The following is a 21,750-nucleotide window of genomic DNA, read 5'->3' as shown; positions in this document are numbered from 1 at the left end:
ATAATAATAATAATAATAATAATAATAATGCAGTGCATACATAACGCACTGTGAAATACTCAGAGTTCCTAAATCAATTATATTTATCATATGCAGCAAGTGTACAGTTGTTCAGTTGCTTCAAGACGAGGAACGCAATCGGCAGACGGCGTTTAAGAAGCGATGCAACGATTCCGGAGTCCACTTTCAAAACGGTATAAATATCGAAGGGACGTATTTCCCCACATGGTGTCAGACATCACGAACAGAACATAAAGCTATTGTATAGCTTCCGCGAAATACAAGGACGCCTGGGAGTGAATGCTGACATAGCCTCGCATTCTACTTCGGTGACGTTCGCATCCGAAGGAATAACCAATCAAACGGCTGCATAGCAATTAAAGATATCAATTAAATCGAATTGCACGCTCTGTTCAGATGGAAACCTGGTTATAATTTGCCTGCTTTTAGTTTCACATGTCCACGTAAGACAAGCTGAAAGCGCAGTTGCCTTCTGTAAATATGACGTGTAATTCAGCTATGGCGGTAGGCAAATGTCCTTAAATGTCCTCTCGCAGTCCTTAAATAATGAAGCACTGCGCCATGAAGCAGAACGGGGGAGTGGAGCTATAGCTCCACCATTCTTTACCTCGGCACTAGATGGATGTTAGTGGCCAGCTTGAAGCCCCAGCCGCTTTACCCCTGGGGATAGAACCCCGGTTACCCATTGGATAGGGGGATATTCAGGTAGCTGCCGAAACCGCCATATCTCACAGACCATTCGCTTACATTCCATTTATTCGATGTCAGGCCTGGCCAACAAGAACATTTTTACTTCAAAACTTCAGTTAGGGAGGCACGCGGTAGCGTTGTTGGTTGAGTCACTATACTACAAGCCGAAAGGTAGCGGATTCGATTCCCGATGACGTCACTGGATTTCTCAAATTATCTAATCCTTCCAGCCGCACTATGGCCCTGGGGTCTACTGAGCCTCTAATAGAAATGACTACCATGGATCTTCCTGGGAGGTAAAGGGACGCCGGTAACCTTACCGCCATCTGTGAGCCAACTGCCTAGAGACAATGTGGGAGCCTCGACGTCTCACAACCCTATAGGCCTCCACGGCCTGTTACAAAGATAGCTTTACTTTTTGAATACCTCAGTTACAAGGCTTTTCCTACAGAAAACGGAACACCCCTCTTTATTAGTCACCTGCTGGTGGCAGCTTTCACAACATGGACAGACGTCGGAAAGGGAGTGCGTCTCATAGATTACGCTGTTTCCTGACGTTGTTATAATATTCGCGGCTGAAAGAGATACTAGAAGAAACTGGGACCTGTTGCTGTTTGCACAGATAATGTTAATTTAGTATGTTTTGTATTCCATTTAACTATGAAATAATAACAAACTGTCAAGCACTGCACTACGAAGCAAGAGGAAATTATCAGTTCAGTTTCACAGTTCAACTCTATGTCCAAAAAAGTTCGGCAAAATTATACTGTTCGGTTTCCGGTTTATGTTTATATTCAAAGTCCTAATTTTAAAAGGGTTTAAATGTTTCCGCCACTTTTTCATAACGGTTTTATACACATGGTGGAGGCAGCCTCTTAATTTTAAAATGATTTCATTCCATATCATCAGTTCACTTGTAAGATTTGAGGTTTTCACGGCGATGACTATGAAGAAAGCAGTTTTCTGGGATGTGGCACCGTGTAGATGTGGTGTTTACCGACGTTTCGGAGGAACGTATTAAGACACGGGTGGATGAGGAATGTAAATTGCTACATTCTGACCCTTTCCAGGCCGGTTTCCATTTCAAGGCCTTTGTTGTTATGTTTCCATGGATACCTCATATAATTTATATTGTAAGATTTGAGGTTTTCGCGGCGGTGACTATGAAGAATGCCGTCTTCTGAGATGTGGCGCCGTGTAGGTATTGTGTAAAACGACGTTTCGGAGGAACCGCGAGCGAGGAACCAATGTGAACGGATGGCTGCAGCTACCACCTCACGTTCCTATGAAACGTCGGTTTACACAATACCTACACGGCGCCACATCACAGAAGGCAACATTCTTAATAATTCCTATTGTTGAAAATCAACGAATAGTTAGTTTTTGTCGACACACGTATCTTTCACTGGTCTTCCCAAAACGGGATATAAATCCAGACCAGAAGGACGCGAATGGTAAGAGGAATATCTCGAGCGTGTCATGGAGACAGCTAACGATTTGATTTGAACAGCTCTGAACAACTGCAGTTATACTCGTATATACTGAGAAGTGTTTCTGGACGGGATATCGGACAATGTAAACAACTGGGACATAAACACCGAGAGAGGTCACATGATGTAAGTATACAGCTTGAATTAGCAATTCAGAGACGCGCATGTGTCAAGAGAGTCACTCACGTTATAAATGATGTACTTCTCAGCATCTTCTTCGTGTGTACCCGGCATGTAAACAGGGCAGATGATGTTCACTTGGTCGTATTCAAATGGTATGTTCCCCTTATTCACGTCTATGATGTGGTCTGTGTTATCTATCCTGAATCTGAAACAGACAAGAACGAAATTAGCTCAACACAGCACAATATAAAGATACAGAATGGTCCTGCACCCTAACGGAAAACACTGTCGAGACAGGGCCATTTCGAAGAGACTGTGGCTACCCATTTCACCAGATCTAACACATCCTAACATATTCTTCTGTGGAGTTCTCTTGAAGAACGAATGCAGGAAAGCAATCCACGAACCATGCGACTATAAAATGTTACCGACAGCATCGCGACGGAAAATCTTACACGTTCCTGAGACATGGAACAGACGGTAGATGAATGCACTTAGAATCGTGTGAGACTTCCAGCATGTATTGTGAAGATTTGAGGCTTTCGCGGCGGTGACTATGAAGAAAGCAGTCTTCTGGGATTTGGCACCGTGTATATGTGGTGTTAACCGACGTTTCGGAGGAACGTATCGCCTCCATCTTCAGGGTAGAAGGAAAAATATAAGAAATCCGCAAGCGAAGAGACCATGAGAACCGGTAAAAGCAGTCCTCCGAAACGTCGGTTAACACCACATATACACGGTGCCAAATCCCAGAAGACTGCTTTCTTCATGTATTGTGAACACTGTTTCATGTTCAACAAACTAGTTTTCTTGTATTTCAATATCGTTTTACACGCATCACTCTCAGATTATAGGGCCTAAGCATATTAAATAAATAGCAGGAATTTAGAATTAGCTGTTCAAATGCACTCCTGAAAGAATTTCGAATTCATGCTGACTGAGGAAATGAAACAGCATTCACATTTCACACCTTCGTTGGGAATCCATGCAGTTTACGGGCATTTATTTCCGTATATATAGCGTCCTGTCATACGACTGTCTAAAATACCGGAACCAATCAACATGCCATCGATCATACCGCACCACACATCGATAGAGAAAGGACGTTGAAAATTTGTTTCCACAGTACCACGTGGATTCTCGTGAGTCCATCAATGCGAGTTACATATGTTGCTGATTCCGTTATGGGTGAAACTAGCTTCATCAGTGAACAGTATTGTCACGTATCGACCCACTGCCCGGCAGCGACCGCAACACACACAGCCCACGATACAGGAGCAGTGTTTTCTGTGATCCGAGGACAGACCGTTGTTATGCAGCGCGCGCTAGGCATGTTCACGCGTGCGAGGTGACGTCACAATAGAGGAAGTGAGGCAGGCTGTGTTTTCTGTAGATCCGCGCAGAGACTGTTGCTAGATAGCAGACAGGGCACCAATGGACTGGTTGGATAGCGATCACGTGGGAACCCCAACAGACGCGCACGCAACGATCGAGGAGCTGTGTTTTCTGCATATCAGTATATTCGGCATTTATAAAGATGTGCCATTTTTCACAACACTCTTACAATATCACTATCAACAGTCACAACGGCCAAATGACGCTTCACGACGATTCATATGCTTCAGATAGTGGCTTAGTACGACCGGAGAGAAGAACAATATGGATGCCAAAACCAAAGTATTGTACAGTGAAATAGCTGCATCTCGGAAACCGTTCGGAATAGGACACGTGCACATATACACTTTATTGCTTAAAATGAGGTTATTATGACCTCCCAGAATATTGACCTTTCCCCCTGGGATACTCTGTGTTATATTAGTATACGCTATGCTATAAAGACGGAGGAGCAATCAATAAACAGCATACCAAATGGGAAAATAAGATATTTTAATTGGGATTTACAGTAAAATCTGTAACAGTGATATAACAGAACAGCGGATTTCGAAATAAAGGTCATTCAAATGAAAAACAATAAAACACGGTAAGAATCTCAGTCACCTGTACTAAGGTATAGCCGGGATAGCTCAGTCGGTATAACGACCAGGGTGCGTGCTGGATTCCCGGCAAGGCAAAAAGATTTTTACCTTTACCATAGCGTCCAGACCGGCTTTGGGGCCAACGCGTCTCCTATCCAATGGGTACCGGGAGCTCTATACCCGGGGGTAAACCGGCAGGGACTTGAAGCTGACCACTCACCTCCATCTATTGCCGAGGTCAAAATGGTACAGCCACATTTACTCCATATAGCTACCAATATGTACGGCAACCACGGCTGTGCAAGTATTGCGGTAAAGTTTTTGAATGTGACTCTCATTGCAATGCATATGAGCAAATTTTAATTTCTTGATTTGCGTGTTATTCCGTCTAAGAAGTTCTGTTTGCCATATTATTGCGACACCGACGAGAAGAGCAACCCTACGAAGAACACATACCTGTGCCTGCGCCGAATAAAAATAACCGATTGGCAGAACTGTGGCAACTTTACACGTCTTCTTTACTGGTACGTATCCTTCCTCTGGCTGCACAGGAAAACAAAGCCCCTCCTTTGAGAAATGATGTGCAAGTGAATGGCTCTCTTTCAGTCCAGCGATTTGCAGTGTGTTAACGAGCCCGGAAGAGATAAAGGCAGAGGTAAACTTACTCCTTGGGTTATGAGCCACAACACAGGGGCGTATAAGAGACGCGGATGTAAATGCCCACAGCTACATTCTCAGGCTTCAGCATTAGAAGGTGTGCAATGGTGAAGCCCCCGCTAGGGTCTTCCTTACTTCGAGGCTCCAATGAAAAGTGCAGTTTCGGTCTTTGTTGAACATAATCACTGTCGAGGGTTCGTGCATTGAGTTATCGCTATTGTTTCCTCGCACAACTAAAAGAAACGAATGGAAAGTGACATCCATTTCCCCGGAAAAAAAGGCTTAATGTTTACCACTTAGATCGTACAAAATACATTTTCCTTACTAATTAATATAGTTTCACTGTATGCTAAGTTACAGTCATTCTTTAATCTGTAAATGGTTTCTGAGACTTCAATAAAATCACAACGCTACTCTCAGAAGTTAACCTTAAAGTCTCCAATAACATAGAGCCATCCCGATGGTTTCTGAGACTTCAATAAAACCACAAAGCTACGCTCAGAAGTTAGCCTTAAAGTCTCCAATAACATAGAGCCATCCCGATGATTTCTGAGACTTCAATAAAATCACAACGCTACTCTCAGAAGTCAGCCTTAAAGTCTCCAATAACATAGAGCCATCCCGACGGTTTCTGAGACTTCAATAAAATCACAACGCTACTCTCAGAAGTCAGCCTTAAAGTCTCCAATAACAAAGAGGCATCCCGATGATTTCTGAGACTTCAATAAAATCACAGAGCTACTCTCAGAAGTCAGCCCTAAAGCCGCGAATAACACAGAGCCATCTCGCTGACCGGAAAACGACAGGGCAGTGCGTTCAAATGTGAATTCACAGAGCAGAAGGCTTGACCTTCAGGACCTTCAGTGTGGTTGCAGAAACAATTCTATTGTCTGCATTAACCGACAGCCTTTCACTACTAACAATGATGCAGTACGAGCATACCTTTCGTAACATGCCTATTCACGTTCGAAGAATAAAAGCGAGATCTAGGAGAAATGGCATGAATAAAACTGAACACACCTACTTGAAATACAAACTAAATAAGTTCTTAACCAACAGTAAGAAAAAATACAGGACCATGAGAAGCGTTACCAAACTAAAACAAACTTTGCAAAAGAATGGCGACGGCAGATGGAAATTATTACACCATACGTGAGTATGGTTTTTTCGAGTTCAGATTACTATTGTAAAGTTGAGTGCATATGAATCGCCAGGCACTGTCCAAGGAAAGGGCAAGACGCTACGTTCTGAACTCCACAACTTACGAATTGTATTTGGGATATGAAAGAACTGTCACAGCAGTGGAGGGAAACTATTATTGCGTTTATTAAAAAAAATGGCGATAAAAGTGACTACAGTAATCATCACCATCATCATTATCATTGGCAAAACAGCCCTTTTTTTAATCCATACACTTCCTTAAAAGATTCTGCCAGATTTGTCCTTTCCTGGGAATTAGACCGTCTAGTTTTCACTTCTTCGGATTTCGCTACAAGATTTTTTTTCTACAGAGCAAGGTTGTCAAATTTGCGTCCAACTCCCAACCTGGAGGACCACGTTGTCCCCCAAGTGGCAGGTTGCCTAGTTATGCCCCAAGGCACCGGGTTCCTTTTCTTCGCCTTCTACGTCTCGCAGGGCTATGGTGGAGGTATTCTAACCCGCCTCCTCCATAAGAGGGCTACAGTAATCAGAGAGTAGTATAACTGTCATCAATTACGTTCAGGAACTGTGTCCAGCATTCTTCCTTCGAGGTTAACTCCACGGGTAGACAAAATTATTGGGGATATCGGCGCACCACTGGATATAATAGACCAACTTCTGATCGGGCATCCTGCAATCTTCAGATCTATGGAGAGGATGGGAGTGCAACAGGACGGTACATCAACCAACTGAACTTTAAAAGAGCCTTCGATTCAGTAAGGAGAGAAGTACTGTACAGTATTCTCACTGAGTCTGGTGTGCCCAAAAACGACGCGTAGGAAAATATGTGTACATTTAAAGGAGACCTAAATTAACGTCTGTATAGGTAAACACTGAACCACGAATAGGAACAACTTAAGAGCTAGCATCCTCACATAAAGAAGTATACAACACACTCCAAAGAGAAAACAACTCAATTACGACAGCACACAAGGAAATCAAGGAGAAACATATAATAAAACTAGTAATGACATCTCACGCGAGCGCCACTTATAACGTTTATAAAAACACAACAACGAATTCCGGAAGATATCATCATCTATAAATACACAAGAAACGAGGAAGCTTACATCGCAACGACGAAACAAAAAATATATAATAAAATTTAGCCAAAATGCATGTTTCATAACTACATAAAAATACCACATCACGACACACAACAGGATGTAAACAATAAAGATAATCATTTATCTGATGCACTTCAATTTAGAATGGTCTGAAACAAGGAGATTCTTTAGGACCGTTACATTTCAACGCTGCACTAAAGCACTCCATTATAAAGGCCCAAGGAAACCAGGAGAGACTGTAACTGAATAGGACACACCCAGCTTCGGTATATGCTGCTGACGTTAATTACTTGGCGGGAACATAAATGCCATCAAGAAAATACAGAACAGCGACTAGACGTTAGCAAGGAGGTTAATGTAAAGGCAAACACTTAACACTGGCATGTTCACGTGTTTGAACCGATGGTAGTTTATAGGTAGCCAATATATCGTTCGAAAATTTGGCAAAGTTAAAATATTTTGGAACAATACTAATAAATCTAAATTACATTCATGCAAATCAAGAACAAATTGGATTTTGGGAACGCGGTCTACCGTTCGTGTGAAACCTATTCGTCTGTAATTCTGCTATCTAAAATCGTAGATTAAAATGTAGTGTGCTCAGAACAGCATTTGTACGTTAGAGGGATGAAATGACAGAAGACTAAAGAAATTGTTTCATAAACCGTATTCTTTACAAGATTGTTGGGATTGGTGAGGTATGCATACAAGGCTTTATCTGAAGACCTGAGGTGACGGTATCACCTGGATGTAGACGTAGACGGGAGGATAATACAAAATGGATTTTGAAACAGAGCTGGAGAGTATGGACTGGATTCACCTGGCCAATGACAGTTCAGGGACGAGTTCTTGTGATCACCATAACGAACTTTCATAATATAGAGGGAATTATATACAACTTATTTATTTGACCGTCACAACACAATAATAAAAGAACTTTAAGGACAATGACCAGATATAGTTCTGCTACATGTTTCGGACACTAGTGGCCATCATCAGGCAAACACACTTCAACAAACGTACACCACTGAACTGCAGTACGCAAAATTTGATACAATGTCATAAATCATTTAAGATAATTTGCAATAAGAATACAATAATTAGGTTATTTAAAACTAATAAAAGTCATATATAAAAAACAAAATTAAAATTTGATTGATGTTTTTTAACATCGAATCAGTCGTTGGTTCCACTTTACATACGTATCCGTCGACAAATAGTACATTTCAGTGTTTCATTATAAAACTGTATAGGAGGCCCAATAATTAATGGAATAGTTGGAGCCTCATCATACGGAGAATTGTACGTATTGTATGGGAGGTAAACAAATAAATAAGTTGTATATACTGTAACACAGCAGGATGCATGAAATGAAAATTAAAGAAGGAATTTCTTGAACAGCTGTGCGACTATTTTTATATTTTGTAGTAGCAGTAGTAGTAGTAGTAGTAGTAGTAGTAGTAGTAGAAGTAGTTGCTAACGTTTTGTGTTCGGTTAATCAATGTAGCAATGCAAGGCGCATCGAGCAGGATGCTAAAGAAGTAAAGCCCTAGGCTTGTGTTTGGGAGGAGTTCCTTCCAAATCTCGGCCGGGTTGCTGGCTATCCTGAGGTTTTCATGTTTTTCCTCAGTTCTTCCAGGAAAATGCCGGACAGTAATATACCGTTTTGGACACGAGCTTCATCTGACGCTATAGTGTTCAGGTACGGTAAGCACCTTTAAATAACCCGCAACAGAACTGCAAGGCGCATCCTGGAAGGAAGTTTCGCTTCTCTGACGATACAGCGTGCAATTTCGAAAACAGCCTCTTCCCTTCAATATAAAGGACGCACTTAAAACTGATTTAAGCAATCCTTCGCTAACCGCGGCAATTCGTTTTGTGTTCGTCATTTTTACTCCTGTACACGAATCTTCCAGGGGCGATGCTATAATAGAATCCAAAACCAGGCTCCAGAATCCCACAGCGGTCCACGTCTTGGTGACAATGGGCCCTCTCCAGTGGAGTTGTGTTTAGTGAAGGATCAAACACATTAGACTTTGACGGGCGTTAACAGCGACCGTCCTTCCCCTGACCTCCGTTTCCCGAAAGGCAGTGATCTCATTAACACGCGCTGTTTATCAAGAAAGTAAATTCCATGGCTGTCGGCGAGGAATTGTTGTATGTATTCCCTATTTACAAATTAACATTCGCAGAGTAATTCTTGTCCGATTGATTCTTGGTCCTTCGAATTGACTGTTTGAACCTGGAAGGTACCCAGAAGGCTGCAAAAAAGAGCTCTTGATCTAAGTATTGATTTCAACAGACCTGATACTGGACGACTGGTCATGCGTCATAATGCTTTTATGGCCTTTCATTTTACCTGGACCTTAGAGACTGATGATTCGGAAATATTCCCATGATGTTTCATTACTCTACCGCAAGAAGTTCTTAAGAAGTGAAATCTCCACGACTGAGCTTTAGCCCTCGAGTACCTGGCATAAATTAGTGCGTTGCCTAGTGCTTGTGGCGTGTTCTGTTGATTTCACTTTCCGTTCAAATATGACGATTTGCTTGGTTTAATTATCTGCTAAAGCTTTGTGACAATGGTCTGTTTTTCATTTTAAAATTATTCTTGGACGTTGTCCATCGTCTTAGACATACTCAAATTATATGATGTTTCAGAAGAGTAATCTGCTTCCATCATCAGATCTAAAAGAGGATAAGATCCTACTCAGCTGGACCTCCTAGGAAGAGCCATTCTCCATCATTGAGTTTGATTTAATGTTTTATGTATATTACTGCAATGGAAGGAACTGCATATTTTTAGTGTTCATGGTAACATTATTTGTAAAGAATGCGAGACGACCCCGTCCGGGACAACAGTGCTGATGAGGAACTGCTGAACTTCCAAAACCGGGAGAGCTGTTGGGCTCGACACACGTTTAGCGCCAAATCGCTCGCACAGAGGGCTGACTGAAATCAAAGATTTAGGGAGCTGCTTTTGTTCCCTAAGTTTCTGCATTTATATATTGGCATCTTTATCTGTGACTGTGTGTTGCGCTTCCTTGAGATTATCCTAGGCTAGAGAACCTTGACGCCATGTGGCAGCTATGTATACACGTATTAGCTCATAGCTCGAGGGATCGATAAAACATTTCTAGGGCCACATTTTCTCTAAATTTCATCAGAGGAGAATTTCCTACTGTCTACAGGCGCCATGACCGAGACACTAGGCTTATCTTCATAACTTCCCATTGTCTCTAGAGGCTGTCATCCCCATGCCATACTTGCCTTGAGAACTTCCTACAATCTCTAGACGACGTGACCTCGACACTAGACTTGAGAACTTCATACTCTCTGTAGGAGTGCTATACTTCCCTTGAGAACTTCCTACAATCTCTAGATGTCGTGACCTCGACGCTATACTTATATGAAGTATACCTTGCACTGAATACTACTAAGCTCTACAGTAACTACTTCATAGAGAAATATTCAGTTGCTGACATCACCTGAGCTCTGAATTCATATGCTTCCATCTCCCAGCCGCTTGAGAGTCCACCCGCCTTCGAGGAATCTTTTCATGGGACACAGTAAAACAGAGATTATTTCCCTAAATAGCATTCACAAAGTGGGCTTTGTTACAGACACGAAGTGATTTCCGTTAAGTTGGAACTGTATTTTTAATCTTATTTAGACAGATTTCATTCTTCAAAAGTGTAATAAACTTTCGAAGTGGAAGGTGGGTGATTTTTTTCTGATTAATTAGTCCTGCACAAATTATGTTTAACAACGTAGTTTCTTTAATAGCAGAAATAACAAGTTTTGTAACAATTTATACAAAATAATCTGAATTCTGTTTGCTGCTATCAATATCAATATGTTTCTGAAAGACTATCATCTTCTCATACCGCCCCATGTACCCCAAACCAATTAATGGATTATTAGGTACCACATCGCAGATGACAATTACTGTCACAAAATATCCGGCCTCAGATCCAATGGGTACCAGGCGCTCTTTCTCAGGGGGGTAAAGTGGCAGGAGCGTGAAGCTGACCACTCACCTCCAAATAGTGCCAAGGTCAAGAATACGTGGACCTATACATGCACTCCCCCACACGCCTTCATGGCGTAGTGGTTAATTAGTTAAGCACAGGGACAACTTTCTCTTGGTAAAAATTTTCGGCGGAAGCAAGTCGAAATTCTCTAAGTATTCTGATATGCAGGGCATAATACAGGTTTCTGCTCTGATATAAGCAGAATGAGTAGCAGATTGTTATAAGAAAATGGATTATTTTGGTTTTCATAAAGTTACCAATGGATGAGACGTGAAGTAACAACAAGACGCTTGTATAATCGTGTGAGAACATCATATCTTGCTGCATCAGGCGCTGTTTACCTCTGAATGCAGGTGAATGAGAACTATCCTGTCTTGTTGCTGGCTGCTTGGTTCTTGTCGGTCCAGCTACAGTGTTACTCGTGGCACAGACACGGAAAACCTTTTAGTTAGGCGGACTAGAAGGAGAGGCAGAGAGGGCGATAAAAAGGGAAACAAAGATGAAGATTTTGTCGAAATAATCACCTTGCCCCTAACAATATAAAACCAAATGCATGTACAGAGTGAACAAGAAAACAGGGAAAAACATGCTGTTTGATTTACACGATTTAACGCCTTCGTGTTTAACTGTCAATAATAGTGAATTATTCTAAAACATCCTTGTGCCAGACCAGCGGGTTACTCATAGGCCGTAAAGGCAGGGTTTCACGGATTCTGGGCCACAGATTCAGATATCCAGGCCCCTTAATTAGAACAGGGTTAACAAACTCGGTTCCACGATCAACATGTTTCGTGGCGTACTTACAGTACCGTACCACGAAATATGGTACGTCACAAAACTTACGAGTGTAAAGTAATTGTAGCAATGACAGACGTAACTGAATGTCGATTCTACAAAATAGAGCTCACATCAGAGAGTTTTCAGCATAGCATACAGGACGCGTTTATAACACAAGAAACATTTACACAGAGATTACTTTCCTGATTGTTGCTGCGAAATAACAGTTATGATCATCATTATGACAGGCTGATGACGACAATGATGACTGTGTCCCATTCTCAGTAGAACTCTGCGCCTGTGGCCTGTACCTGTCAGAGACGCTCAATTTCTGCCTCAAAAGTCACACATTCTTAAATTATAAAATGAAAAGTGGTAAGTTCGTGGTTTTCTTTTAATCTGAAAATTTATTTAGCTGCAATAGCGATATTATATTTTATTATTAACATCAATATATACAGATGGGTCTGAGAAGAAAGAAATATTTGAAGACTCAACAAAAAAGACTTAAAGTACATCCATGTTGTGGTCTATCTGGTTTGCTAGGTGGGTACCAACGTTTCGAAGAAAAACACCGCCTCCATCTTCTACTCTGCAGGCCGTACGTTCTTCCACAATGTTGGTAATCAACCAGCAAACTACATGATGGTGTAGTCCAGAAGACTATATACACGTATACGTATAATATTCATTTTCGCTGCTGTGGAAATCTCAAATCTTACAAAGCATACAGTCTGAACCATAAGCGCGTTTAGTCCCTACTTCTTTCTGTTTCACAATTCTACACCCGTTTCAGTGAACTGTGTGAGTCATGGAGAATATTACACAGTAAGGAACATTTATTTTTATCTGTACAACTAGTTCCTGTAACAAAGGCTATGGAGGTCGGACGAGTGAAACATTTCGGTCATTTTGGTTGGGAAACCTCGTCGAAGACCAAGGAAGATGAACAGGTTGTCTACGTACATGTAAACTGGACTCAAATTGCTCATGGATAGGATCCACTAACGGCAACGGTGAACCTCTGGTTTCCATCACAGCGGAGGCGTCTCATTTAAATGCATGTGCAAATTGAAAAAGACGTGTGTGATACAAAGTGGTCAATATGAGGAAACTAATACGACGCTTACACTTGGCTGACGAGATCTGCTATACCCCGCACATCGCCGTCCTATAAAACTGAAGTTGAGTGGCAGGTAACAGTTGGGCCATCTCCTTTCATATGGTCGTTGTATCTGAACTCCTGCACTCCCCTGACTGTGCTAAACCTAAGTGTGATCCACACTGTGTGGTCTTCTGCAGTCTGATAACTGGGGGAACAAGCTACCCTCCACCTTCAGGGCTACAGAAGGTGGGATGGAAGTGGAGCCAGTTTATATATGCAAGGCGACATAAAAGATGGATACTCAGAAACAACGGGAAGCGGGAACTGGGTAGGAGAGGCCTACTCAATTCGACCCTGACGATGAAGGCAGCAAGTTCTTCCGAAACGCTGGTATCCGCCTGCAACGCAAAGGAACATACTATGAACACTGGCTCCCTTTCAAGCTTGAAATTTTATATGAAGCGTGGCTGTGTAACTACAAATTGAAAGTTTGAAGTTTCATTTTAACTGGAGGGTCACCAGTTGTTTTTGTTTGAAATGGTAGCAGAAAAGGAAACGGATACAAACCAAATGGAAATAAGGCCAAGAAGAAGAGGAAACATGAAAACAGAATGTAATGAGCGAATGAAACAAGCAACCGAGATGGACGCTTACAGTGAAGACGGTGGTGTTGATACGGAAACAAGGTGTATGGAATTCGTTTATATTATGAACGCGTAGACGAACTGGTCTGGGAACCCCCTGCCAGTTCATCAATGCTGCAAGGCAACAGAATCTTTACGAGTGGGAATTACAACACAAGAGAGAAGGCGGGGCCTTAGGATATTAGCTTCATGACAAACAGAAATATAATTAAACACGAAACTGTACTTGCCTAATAACAGAACTCTCGCCATGAATACTCGTCAGAGATGAAAACTGCTTCACTCATAATGTATTATCAACAGAATTGTCTATTTAAACCCGTACCAAAACATAGGCCCAAAAACACTGTACACATTTCATATCTCACAGAATATAAAACTTGAACGATTGTTCAGAAAAATGCTGAGTTCCTTTGTTCTGACTACATGCATCAGTCCTACAGGCCACCTTTCGAGTTCCGTATAGTTTCTTCCATATGATGTCCATTGTACTATTTGTTTTACTCTGCTCATTTCTGGAATTTTCTCGGTACACTCGTTCTTTATGAACTCTCCTCCCTTCCACAAAATAGAAACAAGCCAGGGAGTGTTAAATCCGGAGACAGAAGTGGCCATAATCCCTTCGAAGTCGAAGGGTTGCTTTAGTACATCCACAGAAGCCGTGGCCATAAGACAAGTAGTGACATCCTGTGGAATGCTCAGGAAGTACGAGGGGCAATGCTGCTGCGGTTCTACACTGAGACATGAAACTGTAGGTTTTCAAGTACATCACCCAGTACTTCGGTGTGCAGGGATGTAACATTGCTGAACTTCAATTTCTCCCTAAATTATAAATAAGTAAGCCTATATTATTATAACAGTTCACAAGGATGATTAAACTGGCTGTAGTAATTATCGTGGGATATCGCTGCTATCAACTTCAAACATAATTTTATATACGTAGCTAAGTCAATAAGTAAGTTACAAATGGATATAGAACTTAAACAAATAAGAGTACTGATTCGTAAAATGCTTTTATTCTCAACATAATCTCCCTGTACATTGAGGCACTTGGCCCAACGTTTCACAAGCCCTGAAAACCAGCAGCATAAAATTATTTGCGCTGCTGTCGGAACCAGGCGGTGACTTCCCTATCTATAGCTTCATCGTCGGGAAAATGTTCAGTCGAAAGATAATGTTTAAGAGGGCCGAACAAATGGAAGTCGCTTGGAGCAAGGTCGGGGCTATACGGAGGATATTCGAGGATTTCCCACTTGAAATTTCGCAGCGTCTCCTCTGTCTTGTTGGCAGTATGGGCAGGATATCATTCCATCGAGGTTAAGTCCATATAAAGATGAAATTATTGGGGATCATCAATGTGGGGTTCGACGAAACAGGTCAGCTACTGACCAGATTTTATTTGCACTGGCCTGATATGGGTACTGGAGAAAAAAAATGGGAGTACAGTGAGACAGTACATCAGCTATTTATATTACATCAAGAAAGCCTATGATTAAGTTATGAGGAAAACGTATAGTAAAGTCTCCATAGTCAAATATTTGTCTGATAATTTTTCTATCCAAAATGATCCAAAAGAAGGAGATGTTTTATCGCCGCTGCTTTTCAACTTCGCTTTAGAATATGCCATTAGGTAGGTATGGGAAACCCAGGTGGGACTAAAAATATTTGGCACACATCAGCTGCTGGTCTATGCTGATGATGTGAATCTACTGGGATATAACAGAAACACCCAAAAAAGAAACGCTGAACCTGTAATTGACGCTATTAAGGAGGTTGGTCACAGGGAAAACCATATATTTTTTTCTGTTTCGTCACCAGGATATAGGGCAAAATCGTGACATAAAGACAGCTAAATGTGTCGCAGTTCAGATATTTAGGAACGACAGTAACAAATCAAAATTTGATTCAGAAGGAAAATAAGAGGAGCCTGAGTTGTGGTAATACTTCCTACCATTCCCTCCAGAAGCTTCTGCCTTTTCCTCTGCTGCCTAAAAAGGTAATAATTAGAATACGCATAAGTATAATTTTACCTGTGGTTCTGTATATGTGCGAAACTCGGTCTCTGACATTAAGGGAAGAACACAGACTGAGGGTGTTCGAGAACAGGGTGCTGAGGAGAATATTTGGATCGAAGAGAGATGAAGTGACGGGAGGTTGGAGAAAACTGCGTAATGACGAGCTTCATAACTTGTACTCTTCGGAAAGTATAATTAGAATGATCAAGTCATGGAGAATGGGGTGGGCAGGGCATGTATCATGAATTGGGGAAAAGAGGAATGCATATAGGATATTGGCGGGAAAGCTAGAAGGAAAGAGACCACTAGGATGACCAAGGCATAGATGGGTGTGCAATATTACAATTGATCTTAGAGAGATATGATTGGATTGTATGGACTGAATTCATCTGGCTCAGGATAGGGAGCAGTGGCAGACTCTTGTGAACACCGTAATGAACCTTCCGGTGCCATAAAATATTGGGAAGTTTAGAGTAGCTGCACAATTGGAGACTCCTCAAGAAGGGCTCAGTGTCTAATCCTGCCAGGCGCACTATGGCCCTAGGGTCGACTCAGCCTCTAACACAAATGAGTACCAGGAATCTTCCTGGCTGACAAGCTCACCGACATCTGTGAGCTGGTTGTCCAAAGAGTGTGGGAGCCTCGACATCTCACACCCTTATGGACCTCCACAGCCTCTTACAGAGACAGATCCCAAAGTTCCTGGCTTATCTACACAGCGCGTGTGCGTCTTTCTCCCACACGATCTTACAGCATTTGCATGCAGTCCAAAAGTCTACATTTGACATCCAAAGTTCATGGTAGGTGCCATTTTGTCCTTCAACAGAAAGCCCATATTTTCGGCGTCTTTTGATATTTCTTTTCTTTTCTTTTTTTTTTTTTTGAGGGGGGTGTTTAAAACCATTCACAGAAAGAGGGAGGAAGGAAGCAGAAGAACAGAATGTTGGTGAGAGGAACTGAATTTGTTACGGGGGAAAATTAAAATTGTTTGGCTCAGAAGGTTCCCAGGGTCATCTCTGTGATAAATGTAAGGTGGAGAGAAGGTAAAGCATTGGGAAGTGACGAAGGTAAAGGGTTAGGAAGTGGACTGTGTTTGTGGTTATATCTGTATATCAGAGGAAAGAACTTGAGCATGACTTTTACTGCAGTAGGGCCTATTTTCGATGTCTGCACTGGGAAAACTGCAAGAGAAGATAGCAGTGCATTGTGGAATTCAGGTCCACACGCGTGCATGCGTGGTGTGGGTGTGTGTGTGGTGGTGTGTGTGTAAGTAACCACGCGTGGCAGTTTCGTCAGCTCCAAGGAAAACGGAATGGGTTTTCGTCATTACTTTCCCAGGGCAAGCCTATCCGCAGACTCCATTTTTTGCAGACCTGAGTAGTTCTTTGCGCGTATTTTCAGCTCGTAAATCGTCTTCTTGCGGTTAAAGGTTACACTTGTGGCACTGTGTTCAAACGTTTGTTTGTCTACATTTTTCTTTCTTGACTTGTAACGGCATGTGGGCTTAAAGGACTGTATCATGTTCAAAGGATGCGTTATGTCCTCACTAATGCTCAATGCGACCAGAATGGCGTCAAATCCATGAACGAAGTCGGTGTAATTCGTTGGCCATCTTATAATCCTTTTACTCCTTTTTCATGAAAAAAAAACGAAAATAAAATTCCTTCATCTTCTTCTTCAGCTGCGACTAATCCAACTATAACTGATGAGACCCTCTGCCTCTTGAGATCAAAATAGATTCTGAAACAGTGTATTATTTGTAGACATTGGATAAGATAGCACGAAAGAAGAGTGGGATACTCACAAGAATTACAGGGCCTACATAGGCATACATATAAGACATATTACCTAAGGTGACGAGCGCATTTCGTGTTGTGGAATGCAGATTCCACAAGTTCAGAAAAATACGCGCCGCCATTTTGATCTAAGATTTGCATTTAGTTTCATAATCTTCGTTTCCACTTTTATTCAGTGAATGTAAAAAGGTAAAGCTACCCCTATAACAGGCCATGGAGTCCCATAGGGTTGTGAGAAGTTGAGGGTCCCGCATTACTTAGACAGTCGGCTCACAGATGGCGGCAAGGTTGCAGAATTACGCGCTGGCCGTTCTTTAACCCCCCCGGAAGATTCCTGGTAATAATTTCTCATAGTGCGGCTGGAAGGATTAGGTTAATTGAAACAAACCCACCTCATCGGGACCGGAACCCGCGACCTTCCGGCTTGTAGCGTTGGAACTTTTAAAAAGAACGCCCTCTGACCAAATTTCGACCAAGTAACATTAAGATTAAAACGTTATCTCTTCCAACTTTACTTTGTGGCGGTGAAATCGGGATAATGAAAAGGGACAGAAATAGAGCCCACAGCAAACAGGAGGACATACTCGTACTGTTCTCGGCCAAAATATAGATGAAAACATTCTAGACGACCTCAAAGTGGTTTCTTGAAAGGAAACGCATACGCACTGAAATAACTGGAGTTAAAACGTTCACATAATGGAAGACTCCGGAAACAAATTTTAAAATATGGTTCCTCTCAACAGGATAAAGACGATTTGGGCCCCTCCTTAAAAAACACTGCTGGATGGCGTGAAAGGGGAGACCAAAACGAGTGAGTAATGGTCTGATGTGACTGGATGACGGAGATGAATAGTTTTCCTGCAACAATGCGAGTTTTGAAGGTTCGTCATTACTGTTTTGTGGCTAGGCGCAATGTTGTTATATTGCCTTCCTGAAGCTATGACACATGATCCCTGCAACACGTAATACATCGATGCGATATATTTGTATATGTATTGAAGTACGGCTTATTTAGCGACCCTGTCGAGTGTATGGTGATTAATGAATAATTAATTGGAAGGGATGTAGAAGGAAACGGCACTGGCCAAATTTGCGGTACTGTTCCGGGATTTCTGCTACATAACTGAAGAAACCCACGAAAACTCAGGAGAGTCGGTATCCTGGTCGGAAATCGAACTCCACACTTTCAGAAGGCAAGTCAGAAGCGTTATTGCTGTTCTGTAATGCTGTGTATGGGCGATAGTTATTTAACGACACTGCTTCAGATGCAGAGATGGTGCGTAGCAGAGGGTAACAACTAAATTAATTCATTCCTCTATATATGTATACAATGTTCTTATTCTTGCTGCTCGTTGCAAGCTCATTAATTTTGTTTTTCAGATATTCCCTCTTTTTATTCCTGAATTGCCAGCTGGCTTCACGGCTTATCTTGTTCAGATTATCCCCATTTATTTCGCTTGGAACCTCTAACCGCCGAAATTCGGCCTGTTACAGTTGATCTAATGATTATGAGTATCCTTCATCAAACCATGGCTTATGCTTCTTCAATTTATAATACCCTAGACTCTTTTTGGCTGAAATTTTTATATTCCAACAGTTTCCCAAGCTCTATTAATCTTCACCACAGAGCCTATGATTTCCAAAACTGCGAAACTATACGTATTTGAGATTTCAACACGATACTGCTCTTTACCCTCTACCTCGATTCATTTCTTGAGACTGATCCTCTCCATAAGAAATCCATGCGTTCTATGTTTATTCACTGCCAGTCTCTCCCTAACTTTTGAAACCATCAGATAGTGGTTTGAAGAATTAGGTCAACTAAAAAATCCAATGAATTTATCGGGAATCGAACCGCAACCTTCTGGCTTATAGCATAGTGCCACAACCAACTACGATACATGTGCCCTGAAACCTTGGGAGAAGGGTGCAAAATTTGGGTACGAAGCTGATCACTCACCTCCATGTAATGCCGAGGTAAAGAATTCGCGTTTATATACCTACACTCATACACCCTCACAAAATGGTGCTTAATTAAACAAACGGAAAACTTTATTTTGCCTCGGTGTCTAGAAGCCGTCTCCTCCAAACGCAACTCTCTATGCCATAAGGACAACAGGTCTATTTAAGATGGAAGAAACTATCAATTTGAACATCTACTGCTTATTTGAAAATACTTGTACAATAAAGGGGGCAGGCGGTAGCGTAGTGGTTGAGGCACTATGCTACAAGCCGGAAGGTCGCGGGTTCAAGTCCCGATGAAGTCATTGGATTTTTTCAATTGACCTAATCCTTCCAGCCGCACTATGGCCATGGGGTCGACTCAGCCTCTAACAGAAATGAGTACCATGAATTAATTAAATAATTCTCCTGGGGAGTAAAGCGCGGCCAGCGCGTAAGGCTGACAACCTTACCGCCATCTTTGAGCCGATTGTTTAGATAATGTGGGACCCTCAACGTCTCACAACCCTATGGGCTTTCACGGTCTGTTACAGGGATAGCTTTGTAAGATTTGAGGCTTTAACGGCGGTGACTATGAAGAAAGCAGTCTTCTGGGATAGCTTTACTTACTTTTTTACTTGTACAATAAAAGTTCACACTAATTACTCAAAACACTGTAACTGGAAGTTACTGAATACATATCTTGATAAAATATTTACTTGTCAAAATCATTTGATTAACAACTTCCAGATGTCTGGTCTGTTCCTCGTGGGACACTGCACAGTAACAAGCAGCGGCCACGTGCACATTTAACTGTAAAAAGAACAAATCTATCATGGCATTATAGAAGTCCTAATATTACTGAAGTGACACGGGACCCCTTATGACGTACTGTCCTACTTCAGAATGTCACCTGTTCTGGTTCTTTGTGAACATCTCGAGTCTCACAGACCAGGAGTTCTAGGTCGCATGCCTATATAAACGAACATTCATAAAGCGATCTCCTCAGAAGTACCTCTCCAGAAATTGGATGCCGAAAGGTGGCAGCAGCAAGGGGCAGAGGTGCGATTGTAGTCGGATGACAGAGATGGATAACGGCAAACAAAGAGAGTTTAGAAGAAGTCTGCGGTCTGTGAGATGGGTTTCTTCGGGATTCCTTCATTAATAAGAAGAGTATGTAGAAATATAAATATATACACGTATTATTGTGTACTGAAAGGATTTCCTGTTCTTGTGTGTTATACACACACACAAACACATATGTTTCCTACAGTAACCTTCTAAAGAACACCCAAAGTTATTATGAAACTGACAACGTACTCTTGCTGGTATATGCGGCAGCCACGGTTGTCTACGCGATGTGCAAGTAAACCTAGTACGGTAGAATTCTTGGATGTAATTAGAATCCTCACTGCCTGTATTCATAAGTGTGTTCGCAAACCTGCTGAACTCCAATTAAGTTGTTCATCCGTCGGTCTCTCTGTACGAATGACACAACCCGAGAGCCGATGAACAGGTGTTATCAAATTTGATACTGGAGAATTTCAACAAAAAATTGTCAGAAATATTCCTAATATTTGTTCAAACCGGGCAAAATAGATACGCGTGTGTCTGCACAAAACTCAAAAACTGACAATCATCATGAAACTTGGTATGTATATCATGCCACCCGGACCCATCTCAACGACGTACTTCATTAATTCCACCCATCAGTAGCACTAACATTAAATCTTCTCGAATTTCTGAGGCCACAGTTCCTCTATTGTTCCATGTTGATTAGTTGCTCCTGAAATGGGTTTACTGCGCCGTTTCCTAGGAATGGCCGCGTAGAAAACATGGCGTCCTCTACTTTTGCGTCAGTATCTCCTGCCACGAAAACATGTCTACCGAGCAGCTGCCTAGCAATGACCGCCTCTACTCGTTCCACTGTTCTGGCTTTCAGCCGTCATGTAACAATATTATGAGAATTAAAAAACAAAATATTTGGTGCACATACCATAAAACTCACTTTTTTATTATTGCTAGTGGGTGGGACTAAGTCCCTTGTACTGCGGCCACTTCTGGCCTATTGTACCAGTCCCAGATGATAGGTGAGGGTGATTGTGGAGCAATTGGTGGAATAAAGATTGGCAGGGGAAACCAAAGTACTCGGAGAAAACCTGCCCCAGCGCCACTTTGTCCGCCACAAATCCTACATGACCAGACCCGGGATCG

The 21,750-nt window shown here is 41.9% G+C and overlaps 1 protein-coding gene across 1 annotated transcript in view; it reads right to left on the bottom strand.

Annotated features, from left to right (window-relative positions):
- Positions 1-21,750, bottom strand: part of LOC111870673 — a 72,377-nt gene that overhangs the window by 33,927 nt on the left and 16,700 nt on the right. The window contains exon 4 of the mRNA XM_023863140.2: positions 2,388-2,529. Coding sequence (XP_023718908.1) covers positions 2,388-2,529 — 142 coding nt within the window. The remainder of the gene's footprint in view (positions 1-2,387; positions 2,530-21,750) is intronic.

The sequence above is a fragment of the Cryptotermes secundus genome, unplaced genomic scaffold (assembly GCF_002891405.2).
Source record: "Cryptotermes secundus unplaced genomic scaffold, Csec_1.0 scaffold3020, whole genome shotgun sequence".
Taxonomy (NCBI): domain Eukaryota; kingdom Metazoa; phylum Arthropoda; class Insecta; order Blattodea; family Kalotermitidae; genus Cryptotermes; species Cryptotermes secundus.
Note: the sequence above shows the minus strand (reverse complement) of the source record. Positions and strands in the feature narration are given on the sequence as shown.